This window comes from Serinus canaria, chromosome 2, assembly GCF_022539315.1.
Source record: "Serinus canaria isolate serCan28SL12 chromosome 2, serCan2020, whole genome shotgun sequence".
Taxonomy (NCBI): domain Eukaryota; kingdom Metazoa; phylum Chordata; class Aves; order Passeriformes; family Fringillidae; genus Serinus; species Serinus canaria.
Genome location: NC_066315.1, coordinates 32,144,115 through 32,164,527, shown reverse-complemented (window position 1 = coordinate 32,164,527; position 20,413 = coordinate 32,144,115). Strand labels below are relative to the sequence as shown.

The following is a 20,413-nucleotide window of genomic DNA, read 5'->3' as shown; positions in this document are numbered from 1 at the left end:
GTTCAATTTTTAAAGTAATTCTTAACAAACTTGCTACCCAACTGATGTTTCTGTTTCTCTTGAAGACATGTTTGAAAGGATGTTCTTTCTATGAAGACAATGTACATTTATCTTTGATGTCATTCTTGATGTTATTTCTTCAAAGGGAATGCCTGAAACCTGTCTTGTAACATTTGCTGACATTCACAAATCTGTTGTTTGTCAGCTGTTCTTGCCTTTGAAGGACATGAAGCTCATTTGTATCCTGATCTGTTCTGAAATTGTGTCATCTGGGTGTTAAGAAAGTCTCCTTGCTTCTCAGGTTTGTGGTGCCATTTCTCTAAGTACATTTGAAGGGAGACTGCAAAATCAGCTTGATAACCCATGGTAGAGGCAGGTGTGAGCTGAGGGTAAGGCAGATCCCATGTTTTATGGAGGTACACACTCTTTTGGCCAATAATTGGGCAACTCACCAAGTTGCATATCTTGCAGTTTGTCATTCTGAGACAAAGCAGTGAACTATTTAAAATCATTACATGGTTTATTTGTCAGTGCAGCAGTTAAATTCCATCGTATAAAAGTAAAGATGTATGAAATAGAAATTACAGCTGAAAAGGCAAAATGGTAGTATAAAAATGTAGTATTCTGACATGGCACTTAAAGGGACACAGTGCAAGATATTCCTAAGAATTAGGTTAAAGTATAAAAAAGTTCTGAAAGCTGTTTTCTGTGCAAAAGCTTAAGATGCCTCTGAGCATCTAAGATGCAGCATTTTGCAGAAACAAGAAGTTTTCTGCATGTAGCCCAGGTGGTAGCCTGCATCTTCACTGTTCCTAAGCTGTGACAGATTTTGTGTTTTCATGCTTCATTACTGGTCATCTTAAGCTTTCCACTAAACCCCTGTCCTGCCTCAAGCTAGAGCAACAAATACAAATTACAGTCCTGCCTGACTGATAACAGAGGACACAACACTTAAACAGTAATTTTTTGCAGAAAATGTGTTTCCTGTTTAAGTCAGAAAATAATTTGAGATGCTACTTCTTAAACAATAGGATCTTACATGTGAGGAAGATGGAACAATAGCAAATACACTGCTTTTAATAATACAGCTGAAATAGCCACAGAAGAATTAAAATAATGGGGGAACCTGGAAACAAAAGAAGAAAAGGGGCTATTGAATTTCAGAGCTAAAGAATTAATCCCACAGGTATGTTGGAATCTGCATTTTTTTTTTAAATATCCTTAAGTCATTGAAAGGTGTCTGTGCACACTGGGAAGGGGCAGTGAAGGCTAGATTCAGATTACAAATGATAAACATTTTGAAGATTTGCTAAAACACTAGGAAAGTTTAAAATTATGTTTTGTTTATAATTTTGTTTATAATTATGTATTGCCACAGGAACAGAAAACAGTATGTATCAGAGATGTTTCAAAACATGTTAAATAAGCTAATTGTCTTGAAATACAGATCTTCAAAGAATTCAGTGTTTAGAAATGGATTGTGTAAGGTCATTTGCCCAGCCTCCATTTTGGCTATAACCTTTGCTAACAGCAAAGGAGTTTTTTGAAACATGAGCTATAAAGAATTTTTGGTCTGTTTGCTCATCTCCATGAACCTTTTTAGCAACCTCTTCCCTTTCTGGAAATAAGATGCTCTCCTTTTCTCATCATCCAGTGAGCCAGCCTTCAGCAGTTGGTGCTGGTCTCACGCTGTGAAATGTCATGATGCTGAGTGACGAGCATGTGTGGCTGTGAGGCCAGATCACTTGTGAAGGCCTCAGAATGAGTTCTTTTAACAGAATTGCAGCTAGAGTGAGCAAGTGAAGGCACATTAACTTTGCATGAGTTTACATTTTCTAAGGTGCATCATGTAAAAGCAGAAACTGGAGCAGAGTGTTTTATTTATCTTGGGGTTTTCATTTCTTTGATTTAGTGTTCAGAGGAATGGAGGAGCAAGCAGAAATTAATGTCTCTTTACAGCAGAAAAGACAGAAAGGAAAAGAGAAGAGAAAAAGGCAGTTGAATGCTACCCCTTCCTGCTAGATCCCTTCTTCTGCTGACCCTTCATTGGACATGGATCATATCTGGCCCCTTGGGAGCAGTGGTGCCAGTCCAGTGTCTCAAGACCAATGGAAGCAAAGGAGGCAAAGGCAGCATCAGCAGTTGCAACTCAGAATTTTGAACAGGACTCAAAGTTTGAACAGGGAGAGCCAAGCCAATGGGCCTCATCTTGTTGCTTGGGTGTCTGTGGTCTAGTTTATAGAGAGACTCATGCATTGGTAGCCATGTCCAGTGGGAAGCTAAGTGTGTCCAGCCCTGTTTTCTGGCCCTGAGGCCAGCTGGCATTTAATGAGCTGCACCCATGCTATTGAACCCTGAAAAACAGGGTGGCTGCTGCCAAACTCACAGTGGGGGCTGTGCCTCTGGTGGTTCCCAGAATCTAGGGTTTGCTTGGTGGGGAGCTGGCTCGCCTGGGGCAAGTCTGCCCTAGGACCTCCTGAGCAGTGCAACAGTGGCAGCAGCTCAGTGCCAGTGCCTGGGAATAGGCCATGGCACGTTTCATTCCACAGACATAACATGTGCCTGCCCCCCATGTCTCTCTTTACAGCAAAGACATGAATCCTGCTAAGGCAGTAAGCAACAATAAAAGCTAAGTGTTTACAAGTTGGTTGGTTGGTGGGGGTTTTTGTATTTTTTTTCTTTTTTTTTTTTTTTAATTAACCTCTTCTTCCATCCCTACCCCCTTCCAGATTATGGATGTGATTAATTTTTCAGGTTGTTAACCTAGAAATAAGAAAAGCCAGATAAGGGGGTGGGGGTGGGGGGGGTATTAGTAATTCAGAAGAGTGTATCCTACATTACAAGCAAGAACAGCAAGTGCTTAAAACTACCTCGTTTTTTCTACAAAAGACTACTTTAATGTTGCTAATTGCACCAAGCCCCAAAAGTTACCATCCTGTCTACATGTGCTGTCACCTTACTCCCTGGGGTTTATTATAACAAGAAGAAAGCCCCATTAAAGTACAGTTCAGATACAAGTGCTGTACTTAATCTAATAATCAGTGTTACACTAAAGGTTTAAACAATGCCCGGTTTACTCTTCAGCAGAGGATTTCTCTCAGTGCTGTTAGGGAAGAAGATGGCTTTGAAAGTGCTGAAGTAAGCAGTAAATCCCTCCTGCTTCTCTTTTTGTTCTGCACTCCTCTCAATAGGCTTGTATTGCTTGTATCTCCTGCAAGGAATGTGAACAGTTAGTTGCTGAAAGACTTTTAAAGCAGGGTGCACATTTAACATGTGACCAGTGCAAAAAAGCACTGATCATGTGCTCATCATGCATTCTCTCTCCTCCTTCCCTGTTCAAGTGCATCAAATGTCTGGCAGCCATAGGTCAGTAGTGGTGACAGTGATGACAGCCTGGTTAGGGAGAAGGAGTACTGGAGTACTGCTGCTCCATGGAAGTGAGTGATTCTCACCACTCACTGGGATGGGTGAGACCACACTTGACTCAGGAGTCTTCGTGCAGTCTCAAAAGAGAAATTTCCAAAGTCTCATGAGAAACTTCCAAACTAATAATGCAGCAGCATGTGCTTCTGTTAACTACTGGCCTGCATGCTCAGCACCTTTTCCCCAAAGAATTTCTTAATCAATGATTTAATGAATAATTTGTTTGGTTTCACTGCATATATAAACCACATCATGCAGTTTGAGTTTGTTTTCTGCTTACATGAAGTTCCCAGGCCTGCTAGTATTACTGTTTGTGCTCATGGGCACGGAATGTGCCCATTTTTTTTTCTGAAAGTCCTTAACATCTGCATGTTTTCCAATGGTTTTGTGGCCTAAACCAATAATCTCATTTTCTTGAATATTTGCCAGAATATTTGTGAGCTGCAATAGTAAAGAAACAAAAATGTATCTAAATCAAATTTAAATTGTTCAATTCGTTCATTTAAATAATACTTTGACAGTTCTTTGGACTGTTTTAATCACAGAAACTAGCAACTTACTTGTAAAGGACAAATGCCCCAATGGTAGCAAACACTGCCAACAAGCCAAGGAAGATAAAGACACCTTCTGTTGTTCCAGATGATGCTCCTGTAGTTCAGAAGGTAGATTGATTGAAAGTTAGCCTCTATTTCACAGTGAGATAGACTTTCCAAAGAAAATGCCATTTTTACTTAGTCCTTTACAAATCAAAGCACAGTTAGTAATTCTAATATGCTAAGCATTGGAGGTCAGTGACTGACAGGAGGTGGTGCTTTCACATCCTAATCCATGTAATTCTTGATTCTTGTGCTTTGCCAGTTTTCTCATATGAGCCCTGCTCCTCAGACACATGGTTACCCTTCCAGCATGGAGAGGAATGAAAGGCCCTGTTGGCACCCCACAAGGTGAAGCTAATCTGATCCTTGCCATTTGTTATGCTGGAGAAATGTTTACACTGACTATAGGATAACTTTGACAAAATTAGATGGGCTCATCCAGAAGGTGACTTAAAGCAGCAACCTCTCTTAGATTCTGATTCTGCTTTGAATATAGCAGAAGCCCAAATGTTCAGGTCAGCTTTGCCCTCTGGAGGAAACCTAGACAGACCAGCCTTACTGGACTAAAGCTAATCTCTGTGAATACAGTTGAGAAAAAAACCTTCTGCATGCTTAGTTTCCCCTTTGGGAACCAGAATGCAGTTAGAGGTCATGCATTGAGCCTTAGTCATAATGAACTGATTTCAGTAGAGAAAAACTTACACCTAGAGTAAATCAAACCATCAAAAAATGCTATGGAAAATGGCTGCAAAGGCTCAGTTGTTTGGCTGATAATAATTAGAGAGTTCAGAAGAGTCACTAGGACACTGTAATAGGAAGTCAGGAGGGCAATGAAGTGGGAGCAGAGAGGCAGCACTAGGTTTTAGACTTCTGACTGAGGCTGAGTTTAATAGCTGGTTCTGTCAAAGTCTTTGATAGCTATGAGCTAGACACAGTGATACTTATCCAACCAAGATGAAACTCCTCTTTGGAAACAGTTTGGAAATGGTTTGGAAACACTGGGCAGACTCTGTAGTCACTGGATGTAACACAGATCATTCCAGAAAATAATTCATCTTATCCTCATGTAGAAATAGAAACTGTGTCAAGGCCCATGGGCAGTAGAGAGGTCCCAGGGCAGCCAACTGTGCTGCAGACTTTGATTCTTGTCTCTTGAGCTGAATTCCCCTCATTTTTGGCTATCTCTCCATGTGTGGAGTGGGCTGGCTGGCATGTTCCCCACCTGCTTTTCTGCCCAAAATTTTTCTGTGGAAAATTACATTATGGCTTAAGAACTATTCATGTTCTGTGATACTGAATAGTTTGTGTAATTACTGTACTCATTGGATTGTAAGCAGAAGTCAAACCAAGGTCTAACAGCTAAAATTCCCCCAGGGAAATAATCATCATTTTATCTTTGCATGGACTCTTAGACAAGCTGGTGCAGTCTCAGCTGAGGCTTCCAGGCATAACAAGGACCCCCCTATGTATTCCTGTGTTCTCTCCCCCTGCAGGGAAATGACCACAGGGAGAAGCTTTTCACCAACGACTCACCTCCATTTACAGAAATCAGGGCACTGGCAAGGGCCTGACTGGTGTCATCACCCAGGGTGATGTTTATACAGTATGTCCCAGGTTCCTCAAAAGCTCTCCTGATGGTGAGTAAACACTCATCCGTGACGACGACGGGGTCACACACCATGCTCTTGGACACCTGGCATGTGGGGTCAGCAACTACTGTGCAGACATCTGTGGGGAGACTGGCATGGGAAGAGAGAGCACATTGCATCTGTGGAGTCCTGCCAGCCCAGTTAGCCCAGTTCATAGACACATTGCACTGGTGTACCAGTTTCATACTGGTGCCTGTTGAAATCAGTGGCACTGTAGTGATTTAAGCGTATTTTGTGAATACTATATATATTTTTTGCATACCTATACATTTATATATGTACATGTGGATTTTATATAGAATGCATGTATAAATCTGTATAATTATCTACTTGTTTTGCTTATCATTTAAGATTTTATGGTGATCGCAGGATTTGCTGCATCAAATCAACTTATAAAGTCGCTGACCTTTAATACACTTAATACACATCTTTAAGAAAGGAATGCAGATTATTTTCAGTAGTATCATGTACTGGAATGAAAATACTCCCTTAAGAGAGTTTAATTGTATTCCAGTTGTATTACCATGGTGTTTCTTGTACTTCTTAGTCCACCTCTTAGTCCTTCTAAGACCTAGGAATATTAGTCCAATGTTTTTGCATCCAAGAAGTTTCTTGGACTCACCCATTTACTCAAAAACTGATGTCCAAAAAAAAGGATTTCCTTACAGTTTCAGTGAACTGCTTCCTGCTTTACTATAAGTGCTGAAATCTTGTCTTGGCCAGGAGACTGTAAATTTTCCCCGCAATCAGTTCCTTATTTTTACTGAGACTGGATATTTGCTCTGAATTTAAGTCCCTGGCAGTAGCCTCTGTTGGCATAGTTTAAAAATGAGACTTGCATTATCTTTAGTTCCTATCAAGAAATATAAACACTGCAGTTCCCAAATTTTGTTTGTACATCTACATCTAAGTGCATATAGCATTCCAGCACCTAATTAGTTCTAAACAGGGAAGACTGACAGCTTCATTCACATACTTACCTCCCTTGGCAGGTAACAACAAAGTCAACCAGTGAGTTTTCAGCTTGACTTTCTGTCATCTGGATGCTTGTCATCTGAATAATATTTACCTCGAGGATTCCCTCTGGGAGAGGAAACACATATCAACTGTAGGACACATGACAAGCTTTGAAGTCTATGTGTACTGAACCTCGAGTGTTTGGCTGATGCTCAGTTCAAGTCTTGTTTTTCATAACTTCCTCCCTCCCTTAGCACTCCTCTTGAGGGCTTTGAAAGCTGAGAAATTTTCCAGTGCTTTCCCTGTGAGGCTGCTCCTTTTGGGTTTTCCCTCATTATTGTTATTTACTTCCTTATTTTGCTAAATCACTTCCCACTACATGAGATTTCTCTGCATTCAAAGGCCAGTTCAACCTTAAGTAAACCTCCTCTCCAGCCCAAGTGCTCCTGCTGTGGCATGTTCAGAAGCTGGTGACAGAAAGGAGTGACACAATGCATATCTCCACCAGCACATGGGGTCAGCCATCAGCAGGGATCCAGACCAAGGTCCAGCCTAACATGTCTGAAAGCAAGGGGTCCTAACCTCTGCGACTAGCCCCTGGCAGAGTGCAGGCAGAAACCAAAGTCAGCCAGTTACATGTCTGTACATTAATCCTTAAAACTCTCAGCTATGTCCATGAGAAGGATCTTTTTGTGAATCTCACGTGATTGATAAAAATGTGTCTGAATAAACCTTATTTCTACCGTGCATTGTTGTTTATCGTTAACATCATTCCTCTGTTCAGGTGTTGGCACACATCCTTACCTACAACAGCAATACTACTTCCATAGTATCCATTTCTGTAAATATGGCAGCCTCCATCAGGATTGTCCTCCACTGACTCGACAGTGGCAGAGGAGTCGGAATCAGAAGATGGTCCCCTTGTAACTGTTCGAGGCAGAAGAAACAAAGATGCAATGACTTTAGAACAAGCTCTGCTTTGGGGTATTCTGAACACAGCCCCATGTTCCAGCTGTTCCTTCATTCCATAGGCTGTCAGTGGCTTTGGTTTGCAGCTGGGCAGTCATGTATGTATCTGTGTAATGAGCTCATGGCTGTAACCCCCAAAGAAAACACATGAGCCCAGCTTTAGAACCCTAGAGTGGCCTGGGGAGACTCACTCCAAAAGCCACCTGGCTAGTCACCCATCTCTGTGAAATAAAAGGGAGACTACAAGGTGTAATACAATTAAATACTTCTTTAAAATCCCCAAATCAATTATATAAGAAATCCAAAGGCCAATAAAACATTTTAAATGCTTTTTTAGAAGCTGGTATTTTCCCACTGCTCTACATTACAGCTAGCTAGTGGAAAAATGAAGAGGGGAAGTGTTGAAAATTATATCTTTCCTTTCATTTTTCATTCTCACTCCATATTTTGGTAAGAGCACATATTAAAATATGAAATTTGAAAAATATAGCCACATTTACAGTTTCACAGAAGTAGTATTATGGCTGAAACTGCAGGCCTTCTTAAAACCCTCTGAGAGGATAAACCAATGATGAACATAATAAAAGTTATTCTGAAATATGTTAGTCAATAAATTTAAAGTGGAAAAGCTGTTCTGGGTTAATGCCATGCGGAAATCCCATATTTTTGAATATGACTACGCTTTTCTAGTTCAATCCAATCTCATTTAGTTTTGGATGGAAGTTAATGCAATCCAGAACGGAGCTTGCTATAAGAGAGTTCTGAAATTCCTTTTTCTCACTTGAAATTTACATCTTGCCTCAGAAGATGACCCTGAGTAAGCAAGGCTAGAATCTCCTGACCAAGTGTGGCAGAGAAAAACAAACTTACATTTATGTTCACCTGAAGACCTTTGTATGCTGTTAGTGTGCTGGTAGAACTGGATGCATAAGGAGTTAAATGTGTAAGTGATCGCTACCACAGAATCCTAGAAGAGTTAATGTTTATTGATTCCGTCTCTAAGCCAATTTTATAGAGGGTTTCCAGAGGCTTGCAGCTCTTTCATGATGACAATAAAACTACTAAAGATATTAACTGAAAACATCAGACTATAGAGTTTTAGCATAGCTCCAAATGCCAGTGCTGTTTGATAAGTGCTTACCTGCTGAGGTGGGTGGTGGTGCAGTGGGTGTTACTGGCCTGCAAGGTACAGGTATAATGGCTTGAACAGTTAAATTCAGAGTAAAGTTTCCTTGCAGAGTGTAGGTGTGAGATGTACTAGAACCACTGGCTACAAATAAGCCACTTCCATCTCCAAAGTTCCACTTGTAGGAGATGGCAGAATTATTCAGATAGTAGCTGGGATCATGGATCTTCACATCAAATGTAATTGGTGAGTCTTTGATGAAAATGGAGTCTGAGATGTTGCGGTCATGTTTTTGGAACATACTCACAATTACTGGAATTTTGTCTGGAGGGGGAAAAAAAAGAGGTAAATAAATAAAGCAGAGATACGTGGCTGCAAACAATAAACAATTCCAAAGCCCCTGAAGAACAACAGCCAGAATGTGAGATGCAAACATGGTATGGTTAACACAGGTGTGTACTTTAATTTGATTTATGACCTGAGGAATGAATGTCAGTAGGAAACGGCCAGAAAAATATGGGGACAAATGAAGAATCACAGACAGAATCTGTGGAAGATTGCGTTATCTCTCATAAATCATTTTCCATAACAAGGTGGAGGGGTCACTACTGAACTAGGCAAAAAGGTTACTTAAGCTACTCAAGGCCATTTACCAGAGATTCCACTTTCATGCTAAAAACCTTTCTCAGGCCAGTGTCTTCTTTTCATGCCAGATGATGCTTGTGCTGAATAATTTTAACAGCTGAGCAACAAACCCCCCGAGCATGTCAGCAAAGCCGATTCCAGCAGGCTCACCTGTCACAGAGTAGGTGGTTTTTGCTCTCGCAACTGGAACGAATCCTGAGTGCCCTCTCCTGTAAATGGACACTGCCATCCCATGTTCCCCAAGAGTGATATTTGCTGTGTTCACTGAAAACTTCGCCGAAGATCGTCCAGTTGTTTGGTAATACTGACCTGAAACAGAATGTGAACTTAACATCTTCCCCCTCAGCCTCGCCACAAGTTGGTTTATGAGAGGCAAAGTCTCTGAGAATCTTAGATTGTCAAAATCAAAATTAATAGTTTATTATCAAAATTAATAATCTGACAGGTGATTTCAAAGGACTGGATACTTTTATAGTGCGTTTACTTGCATAAATTCTGGTTTTTTAAAGTTGTCAAAAAGATGTCCCCAGTTTCACTAATCCAAGAAAAAATTGCCAAGATATCTACATCTTTCCAAAGCAGTCACATTTCATTAAGTCATTAGGACTATGTAGTGGATGGTGTGAGGTATTTTAAGTGATCTTGTGTTTGCTTTCAGCATAGCCAGAAGATACAATACCTCTTACTTCATATTCTAGAACCATTTTTATATATTTGATTATTTGTCTTCTTAACAGCTGACTGAAGTAGGTAAATAGCATCACCTCTGCATAGAATTTGGATTATTATTATTATTATTATTATTATTATTATTACTCATACTGATACTGACAATAATACCAACTGAACCAAGAGAACTGAAGGCACTAAGATTGAGTATGTAGCCAATGGCAGGAATAGCTCAACCATTACATACTCAGGAGCAGGAAACATTGAAAATCAGCATCTGTGACCAGAGCAGCAGAACAGCCAGTGGCAGTTCTCACCCCCCTAGAGACAAGAAGTGCTGCACTGTTAAACTGGTGATACACAGCACTGTGTTCTCTCTTAAATCTGAAAGTCTTAAGTGGCAGTGAGCTGTCAATAAATCGTCTGATTGACCTGCTCAGACTCTCTGTTTTCCTAGAAAAAGATCTTGAGTAGTACTGAAAGGAAATTCATTTTCTTCAGTGGTAGTACTGTGAATGCAGGTTTAAAGAGAATCTTCTGGTAATCGATGATTTCTAAACCAAACAACTGATGGCCTCTCTGGAAAATTGGGGAATTAATTCAGTATTTCCACTCAAGAGTGTGGAATCATTTTTAAAACCCTTTTAGTAAAACACACTTGACAAATGAGTTGTGTACAAAGGGAATGTAAGGTTTGCAGCACCGCCCCAAGCAAGGCATGTGTTGCAGTACTAACCAAAAGTGTGAAACACATAGACAAAGTTCCTTCTCCTCCAGCCCGGGTGATGAGGGAAAGAACGTCCATCTGGGAATACATTGTGGCTGTGGTTGCTTGTGCAGTTTTCCCAGCCACAGCTGTCAGTCCATTCAGTCCAGTTGTAGACATAAACTTGCTGATCCATGGAAGCTGGAGTATCTAAGGATAGAAGCAGGACATGTTCTGGTCAACTGAGAAGTGTGCAGAGAGTCAGAAAACAGGAGGTAAGCACTGCAGGTTACAGCAGTTGCTGCATTTAAACAACAGGTGAAGTGGGGTATTTTTAGATTGATGTTAATTCTTTTTTCCTGAAGTTGTGCTTTGTTTGGGTTTTAATGTAAACACAAAATGGTACAGTCTCGGTGATATTTTACTAAGAAGTTTTAAAAAACCTTTACTGTCTCATGGGCCAGACACAATTTAGAAGTGCTTGCCCAAAAACTTGCTGTTGACTGCACAGGATGCTACTGTTTTGCCAAGGATAACAGAGCTATCTAAATATTAGCAGTCAGAATCAAAAATTGTAAGTACAAAGAGTGGCTGTGAAAGCACTGCAAGGAGGTGACTTTGTTTGTCTTGTCAGAAAAGTTTTCAATGGCACCTTTAAATAACTTAGATATGAATTTCTGTCATTTTCTGAATATAAATGGGAAGTTTCCTTCCCCAAACAGCACAGCAGATATTAAGTAGAGTATGGATATAAGCTGCTAACAAAATATTAGATAGTTAACTGCAATTTAGGCTGACAAAAAACTTGCTGATATGCCTTGAAATGAAAATTACTTTGATCAGTAAAAAAATTTGTCAAACATTTATGCATTCAGAGGATGAAAGGAACAACAGCGTGTGTTGTTCTAGATCCAGCAGCTTAAAACACTGGAATTATGATAGGCTTTTTTCTCCACGTAGTAGTAAATAGGATGAAAAAGGGTGATTTTCTGAGGAACATATTGCTTGATTTTTAGATATTTATTTGTCCATTTTTTAATTCCTAAAATGTGGAAGAGTGAGATTTACTTTTTTGTGCAGATATGGTAACTGAATTCTACAAGTCATAATTGAAAAAAAACCCCACCCAATTTTATAATTTGACAGCTTTACAAGCTTGAAAGATATCAGTGTAACTGTGCAACACTGTGCCTGAGCTGAAAAGCAGTCACAGTTCTGTTGGGAAGTCAGATTATGTGACTGCTTTGGGAAGGCAAGTTTATAAGGATGGTCAGTCTCAAATTACCAGGTCAGTGGATATGGAGTGGGGCAGAGCACTAAAAATACCACCATGATCTTCTTAGGAAAAAACTGGTGTGGCACAGGCTGGGTATGCACAGGTGAGTGTTACCAGTTATCAGTTACCAGTTATCAGTTAAACTCAGCATGGCTGCTGTTCACTGGGTGTGCCTGTGGTGCTTTCAGAGCTCAGTGACACAGTCACAGCAGCACAGGCAGGTGTGAGCACGGTGCAGGGAGACTGCCATTACCTACCCCGGGTACAGTTTCTCCTGTACACGATGTTGCCATCATTATCTTCTGTCTGGCACTTGGGAAACTGGAGAGTCACAACAAAGCTCACGTTGGATCCTACCAGTGCTGGGCTGTCACTGTCCAGTTTGGCTGTCACCCTTCCACCTGAAAAAAGAAAATTGGTCTTGGTTGCAGTGAAAGGTGCATTGCAGCAGAAGCTGCCATGAGCTTGCAACATTTACAGTAGAAATGTTCTCTTGGTCACTCAGTTTCTAAGGGCTTCATGCTCCTAAGTCACTTGTGCTCTTACCAAAACCCCAACTTCAAGCAATCAGAGGGACTCAGTGTATCCCCCCAGATCGCTTACTGGCCTGCCCTTAATTTTCTTCCTAGAGCTAAGAATATATTTTTCTACCTGTGGGGGTCAATATATCTCAAAGGAGAAAGTTCTTGTTTCTCCCCAGGGATAGTCATTGGCCCTCAGCTCAGACCAGGTGACAATAGACATGGTCTTTGCTGAAGCTGTCAGCCTGAGGCCCATGTGCCCTACTGAGGTAAGAGCTGAAGCTGCCTGTCCTCCAGAGCATGATCACATAATGGATTCTGACCATCAGTACTTCTTGATAAGTATTAATGTCTGAGATTAGTCATAATGGGAAAGCATTTTATGAAATAACTCACTGTTCTGCTTCCTCAGACAACCCACTGGGAATGGTATCAAACCCAATCCTCTCTAACTCGCCATTCTGTGCAGCAGTGGGTATTGCCCCTGTGAAAATGCACTATAGCACCTGCACTCTGTGGTGGACTTTGTGGCCACCACAGTTTTTTAAGTGTCTTTGAAATGTGTATGTGCTATCACCTTTCCAGCAGTCCTTCCATCTGGGATCTCCTTCTTCCCAGAAAGGATAAAGTTTTTCATTCCATTTATTTTGATCACTAGACCAGCCTTGTAGCTTCTTGTAGGATGTGACAGGAGAAGTGCTTCCATGGTTCAACACATCTTGAAACCCTGGAGAGAAAATCAAACATCAGTGTTAATGTAATGCAATTTTCCCTACTGCTCTATTAAAACATTACTCTTGTGCTGAACTTTAATCAGGTACTGGTAGAAAACTTTCCACCAGTAGAAAATTACGGAATTTTATCATTGCAGCTAGAAACATTTACATCGACTATAATCAACATAAAGACAATTCCACCACTGTCAGACTGACATTTTTTTCCTACTTGCAGTATTGCAGACTTCCCAGACAAAGAATAAAAATGTTTGCAATGTTTTGACCGTATCAGAGCAATGGTTTGCAAGAGTTTGCATAACCCTGCAGCAGTCAGGCTCTCTGCACAGAGGTTGCTTGATTTCTGACTGCTTTGCCTGGTAATAAATCTACAAGTAAAAGGCTAACGGGATAAATTCATTCTGTGTCTGAGTTGTGCTCTAGTGGAAGTTGTGCCAGGAATTAGTTTTGACCCAGTGCAGCTCCTTTGGTGAGCTGGCTGGTGGTTTGGGTGGGAGGGGTGGAACCAATTATAACAGAAGCTGGTATTTCCAGAAAAGGAAATTTAGAGCTGAATAGTAAATTCAATGTGTTTATAATATAACAACAATAACATATTAGCTTCATGACTTTTATTTAGAAATGGGTCCTATATTAAATAACTTCAATAACCTCTTTCTTCTCATATTACTACAAATGATGGGCTCAAACTTTTCCCAGGCTTCTAGGATCCCTCTTTCTGTCACAAAGGACACATAGTGGAAAGCAACATAAATATCCAAGTAACCTGTAGGAACACGTTGGCCACTGTAGGATGCCATAAAAATATGTTAATAAGAGGGCTCATGGGCATAGTTCCATGAAAGCCTGGAGGCTTTGAAGAGCTCTGCCATGTTACTCAGGTAAGGTAACTGCTGGGTGTGCCATTCTGTCACAACATTAAGGGAGTTAGGATTTCTTCTTTCCATGACTTTATTGTAAAGGTACAGCTGATGCAGAATGCTGCTTAGATTTATACCCAAGTGCAACAAAGTTCTGGATGACTTCAAGGAAAATGCAGAGACCTGTAAGCAGGGCAAGAATTGCCCTGTATGCTGTAACCTAAGTGGTTACATTGGAATTTCTCCAAGCTTTGGAAAAGACACAGAGCAGGTGTAGCCAGATTAAGCACTGTCTTTACAGGTGGGTGGCTCCTGTGGGTGGCTAATTTTACTGCAAGAGAGAATCAGAGAAACAGCTCAGAAGAAGAGGCAGCAGCTGCTTTCTCTTGGTGTTTTATTGCCCAGTGAGATTTCTGCTGGGCAGGAAGAACATCCCTTGGCCAGTCCCATCCCCACTCTGAGCTGATGCTGGTAGCTCTCTCCCCACTCTTGAGGACTGAACAGCTTGAGGAAGATAACAGATTTTGCACTCAGAGACAAAATCTCCCACTGACTTTTGCCCTTCAGGAACTCCCTGCAGTCTCACTTAAATCACTTGAATCAAGTCTTTCCTGCAGATTTAATATTTTTTGATGTGAGCAAGCACAACATTATGACTGGTATTTACTTAATGACCTGTATCACATGCTGTATTGTTTTGAGTCTTGGCCAGAAGGAGAGTTTGGTAATGTTGTTGTTCAGCAACTTTGCTCAGGAAAAAAACAAATCAGCAACTATAAAAGTACTTCACAAAGGCTCAGCAAGTTCAATTACATTTTGGGTATCATTAAATTAATGTCTAATTCAAAAGTAAATGGCTACATAATTTTTGTAATTTATTTTTCCCATTCTCCTTGATTTTCTGTAAAAATTATTTCATAAATAAAAATGTTTTGATTTTGTCAGATCAAAACTTTTCAATCATTGTTTTTTCCCAAATGTTCAATTTATCAAAAACAGCTGGAGGACTTTTAATTTTATAAATGCTTTTAATTTTGTGTTTTCATTAACAATTCTTGAATTCAGAATTCATTTTCTAGTCCACTAATACCTGTTGTTAGTGCTTCTAAATCACAAGCTGCTTACGTATTTCTTTGCCTCTCTGATGTGCTTTGTTTATTTCAGTCAAATAGGAAACGTTTCACAAGCTTCAGGACAAGACAGAGATAGTTTTTCAGATGAGGAAAGACTTCTGCACTAGTTTCTCTAACACATGGTACTGAAGATTTTCAGTTGGTGAATTGAAAGGAACAAAAAGCTTTAATGTGTTTCTTTTTTAACAATGAAAACCACTCAAGAACAGATGTTGGTCATAACCAAAATTAGAGCAATTCAGTTCAAAATAGAGAGAGTAATATTATGCTCCAAGGAACAGATTCCTCTAATACTTTTGGTGAGGTGATCATAGGGGAAGAGATCTTATACTTCAATTGACTTTCTTCTTTCTCGTTCTGGCTTTCATTTTGGTGAAAAACGTAGCAGAGACAAGTTAGTATTTCCTGTGAAAGTGCATTAGCCATGAAAGAGAGAATGAGAGCCAATGTTGGGACAGCAGAAATAGAAAGATGACCCAGCTAAAGAGGATAAAAGTGTATTAGAAGTAAAAAGGCTGATGGAATGGCACCAGACTGTAACATAAACTTTCTAAAGTTATGTATAAAAAAATAATAAAGCAGGGCAAAAAAGAATTTGAGGAACAACTTGAAAAAACATAAAAACTACAAATTAATCCTTTTTCACCAAATATAAACTAAGCTGGAAAGCTTGCCAGGATGTATAGGGCCAAAAGATGATGTAGATGCAAAAGAAGCATTCAGGGAAGGTAAGGGAGCAGCACAAAAGTCAAATAGGTCAGCTGGTTTATATTTTCATTCACAAAGGAAGAACAGAGGGAGTTTTTTTTTTACAGTGACAGAGAATATCTCTCAAAATGAAGTGCTGGCACATAAAACCCAATTATAGAACAAATCAACAAAATGACAAAGTTGTCTAGATAGGATGGCCCAAGTATGGAAGTTATTCAAGAGTGAAATAAATGAGCTATTAACTATAGCATGTAACATCTTGCTTAACACTGCTTCAGTGACTGAGAAACAAAAATTGGCAAATGTGATGACAGTTTTTAAAAACACTTCCAGGGAAGATTTAGAGGATTAAAAAAACCCTTTGGGGCTCAAGTTGGAGAAGCTGGTAGGAACAGCAGTGAAGAACAGAGCAAGTAGGTACAGTGCATTAATATGATTTGCCATAAAAGGAGTGCATTGCTCACAAACATATTCTGGGTTTTGCAAGGGAGACAGAGAGCATGGGAACAAGGCTGACCTGCTTGTTACAGTCTGCTAGAGTTCCAGACAGCACTTGATGAGGTCCCTTGCTAAAGGAACATAAAGCAATTAAGTTACCGTGGGATAAGAAGGAAGGATTGATTTCACATGAGTAAATGGTTGGTTAGGATATTAAAAAAAAAAAAGTTATGAATAAGTGCCCAGTTTTCTCCATTGTTAAAATAATTTTAAATGTTCATAGTCTGGAAAACAGGTAACAGCAAAGTTCTTTAATCTGCTGAGGACTGTGCATTAAAGTAATAGAGGGGAGGACTGTATGAAATTAGATGATTCAAGAATAAAACTGTATGAAATTCAACAGAGTTAAATGTAACCTTACATTGAGAATGAGGGGCTCTAAACTAGCTCTAAACTCAGAAATGGGGTCTTGCAGCTTTGCAGTTTTGAATACAGTACTCATTGGTAGTTGAAAACCTTGGAAAAGGCTAGGTAGAGAACAAAGATGAGAACATCATTACAGCATTTTATAATGCCATGTCTTGAGTACTGTATGCTCTGTTCTCTGCAGTTCAATCACTATAAAAGAACTGAAAAAATACAGGGAGAGGTGGTGAGGATGCTACAAAGGGATAGAATTGTTTCCATATGAGGAACAGCTGTACAGACTGTGTCTTGAAGCCTGGGGAAGAGGTGACAGGGGAGAATATAAAAACAGAATCATGAGCAGCATGGAGGAAGAAGCTGAAGGTACAAAAGTTAAGGGGAATCAAATGAAACCAGCAGGTTACAGGTTCTAAACACATGAAAGGTACTTCTTCACATAAGGTACAATTAAGTTGTGAAATTTTTTGCTGGCAGGATGTAGTGTGTCCCAAAAATTTACTTGTGTTGCAATGCAAACCCAAAATGCATGAACAGATGGAAAAAGTCTGGTAAAAACTGTTAAATACAATGACTCTGCATCTGACAGAGGCAATTCTATAAATGCCATAAATCATCAAAACCTGGGAAAGTGTCCCGACCTGCGCAGTTATACATCCAGTACTATTCTCCATTGGAGGCAGGTACAAGGCTGGATGAATGCTCAGATGGACTTCAGCTTTTAATTTTTAATTTTTCAATTTCCATACAGTACATTCTGGAATTTGAGCTTAAAATCCCATTTCTACATTCCCAGCCCTGAACTAAGGGAGTCATCCTAAGACTTGAGTCAAATTGGGAGCCCGGAAAGAAGCAGATCAGCCCACTCCCTGCCCACTGTGGCTTGCAGATCTAATTCCTTGGCTGGGCTCCTCGAGGTTTGGGATCCACAGGTCCAAGTGTCCCAGTGGGGAGCACTGTTTCTGACCTGGCCTCTCCCAGCCACAGCTGAGCCAAGCCAACTGTGCAAAGTCCATTCTGCATCTGCCGTTTTAGCCACGCTTGAACTGGGGAAGCATTGCTAAGAACTTGCTGCCAAGAGCCAGCCTTTAGCTCCAGTCAGCTCCATGTACCTATGGAGCACAGGGAACAGATTACCGAGCAGCTCTCAGCACACTTCTCCAGCTCAGGCAGCTCTTCCACCCCGAGCCGGGCAACCCTGCGGTGGAACCGGCTGTCGCCTACAGGGCGGGCCGGGCTCCAGCTGCCGCCCAGCGCAGGTGCTGGGAGCAGCCGCTTTTCCTGGCTGGCTCGGCACATGGAGCCCTCGCAGGCGGGGATGCGGGGCCAGGGGAGCACTCACGTGTGGCGGCAGCGCAGAGCAGCCCCTGGGCCAGGAGCAGCAGTCCGAGGGGGCGAGCGGCGCCCATGGTTCCCAGAGCCGGGCCGGGTCCGCGCCTGCCGAGAGCTGCGCGCCGAGACTGCTCCGGTCCCCGCCGGGAGGTGAGAGTGAAGCTTCCCCGCCGCTCTGCTCTCCGATTAAATGAAGGGCCCCGGGACTCATCATGTGATGGAATTAAGCAGAGATGCATGATTTTGTCTTCAGCTTCTTTCAGCTCATGTGCTTATGACTCACTCCCTTTGCTTTCAGCGTTCCCTGGGATTACTGAGAGACCTGTTTGGAGCCACACCATTCACCTCACAGGCATTTTTATACTAGTTTTGCACTATGATCAATTTTTGTACTTCATTTGTTTTTAAATTAGGAATCCAAATTAACTCTTGCCCCAGCCTGATTTGCAAGTGTTACTGCAACAGCTCACTGCATTTGATGAACCCATCGCTGCTTAACCACATGGCTCATCTCATATGCTGGGCACCAACTCTAAACTGAATGGAAAATGGCCAATTCCAACACATCTCTTGACTGGGCTCCTGATCCGAGCTCATTGTTAAGGAAAATATTATTCAAACATTTAGTGGGTACATGCCTATCCAATCTAACCATGGCTAGAGGTGCCATCACAGCCCCTGCGTGGTGATGGCCACTCAGTATCCATGACAGACAACTGATTGTATAAACTTCATGGATTGTAGCAATAAACAAAAAATAGACTTTGCTGCCCAGCCCAACAATGATGTATAAGCAGTGGCTCAAGAGGGGCAGCGTAGATTGGCAAACACTGCAGCTGGTGGTTCAAATTCAGGGTCAGTGGGCTTGCCCAGCCCAGATGTTCTTCTACAGGAAGTGCAGCAGCTGATTTTCACTGAAGCCTTGGAAGCCTTGTGAAGTTTCTTGCTGTTGTTTGCAGCAAAGAACAAGCTTTGGAAAGATGGCAAGGCGTAGAGCCAAGTACAGTCCTGAGGAAACACCTGAGCAGTAGTTTCAGCGGTCCCAAAGAACAGCACTTATAACTGTGACACCAGCTAGCCAGAAACCAGTGAGCTGGGCAGCAGTAAATCATGTTTGTTTTGGGCAGGGCAGGTGGAAGTCCATCACTCCAAGGCACAGTCAACAGAAGGAAGACATTGCCCAATGGAAAGGGATTTAGAACTCCGACTACTTTTTTTTTTGGTCATTTATTCTATTTTTCTTGTGTTTCTTATTAACTGTGTAAGTTATTCCCACTACCCAGAGCACCCTAGCCAGCGTTTCTCTCAGTAGTTCAGGCTCTGATGTCCAGTCCTGTGGATCTTGCATATTTAGAATCCGTGCTTCAGCATCCTCCTGGCTGGAGCCAACCCTGCCTGCTCCTGCCAGCCAAGGAGCAGGGTGACAGCAACAGCCTTAGGGCTACAGGCTTGTTTAAACTAAGCCCTCATTATCTGACAGAAACAAGGGGGAGCATAAATCCAAGTCAAAGCTGTGACTGACTGTGCAAAAAAAAATCATATGACTGCAGCGTCCTCATGTGATTGTTGCTTTTTTTTTGTTGTTATTCAATCAGCTACATTCCCAGTTGAAATGTCAGGTTTTGAAGGCATTCACAATTATTTTTTAAACCATGTGGGACATTAACTTTAATTGCACTCCTTTGTTTCCAGGTTGTTGATCCTAGAAGTGAAAAGTGACCTTCAAACACTGTGGTTCAGCACTGGGAGCCTGATCCAAAGTCTGCTGGGAAGAAAGGAAGTTTGAATGCTCATTCCCAAGAGGGTTTTGAGAACCTCCAGAGGAAAACTGCTGACAACAAATGCCTGTTAATTAAAACCAAAAATTTATCAGCCTAAAAACAATAAAGTTGGTTACGATGGAGTTTTTTGCCATGTTATTTGATACATGAAATTGTTACATAAATTTTGAGTGACAGTCTGAATAAGAACCAGCTGGTAGAAATTATTAAACATGTTGTAAATAGACTTCAGAGGCACTGAGAATCAGGCCTGTGGTTAGAGGAATCCAAACCCACCAGGGCTGGGGTAATAACTAAAAGGTGGCTTTACTGTGACACTCCAGTCCTTCACATTCTTCCTCCTCTGCTCTTGGGCCTTAGATTACACATTCCTGCAGGGCTGACACAGAAAATATTTGGGTCCATTTGTGGTGTGGTTGCAGCCAACATTCACAAGAGGAGAGGAGAAGGGAAGAAAGAGCTAG

The 20,413-nt window shown here is 41.2% G+C and overlaps 1 protein-coding gene and 1 long non-coding RNA gene across 2 annotated transcripts; one reads left to right on the top strand and one right to left on the bottom strand.

The window, feature by feature from the left end:
• Nucleotides 1-499: 499 nt before the first annotated feature.
• GPNMB (glycoprotein nmb) lies at nt 500-18,472 on the bottom strand. Its single transcript, XM_009086348.4, has 11 exons — nt 18,179-18,472; nt 13,115-13,264; nt 12,274-12,417; nt 10,771-10,950; nt 9,516-9,674; nt 8,736-9,044; nt 7,430-7,552; nt 6,649-6,751; nt 5,553-5,758; nt 3,984-4,071; nt 500-3,211 (listed from the first exon to the last, which is right to left on the bottom strand). The coding sequence occupies exons 1-11, from the start codon at nt 18,405-18,407 to the stop codon at nt 3,058-3,060; spliced, it is 1,845 nt and encodes a 614-aa protein (XP_009084596.3). The 5' UTR covers nt 18,408-18,472; the 3' UTR covers nt 500-3,057.
• LOC127059168 (uncharacterized) lies at nt 10,907-20,071 on the top strand. The gene is made up of 2 exons (XR_007776711.1): nt 10,907-11,015; nt 19,861-20,071. It is a non-coding gene; the product is annotated as an uncharacterized LOC127059168 (long non-coding RNA).
• Nucleotides 20,072-20,413: the final 342 nt, after the last annotated feature.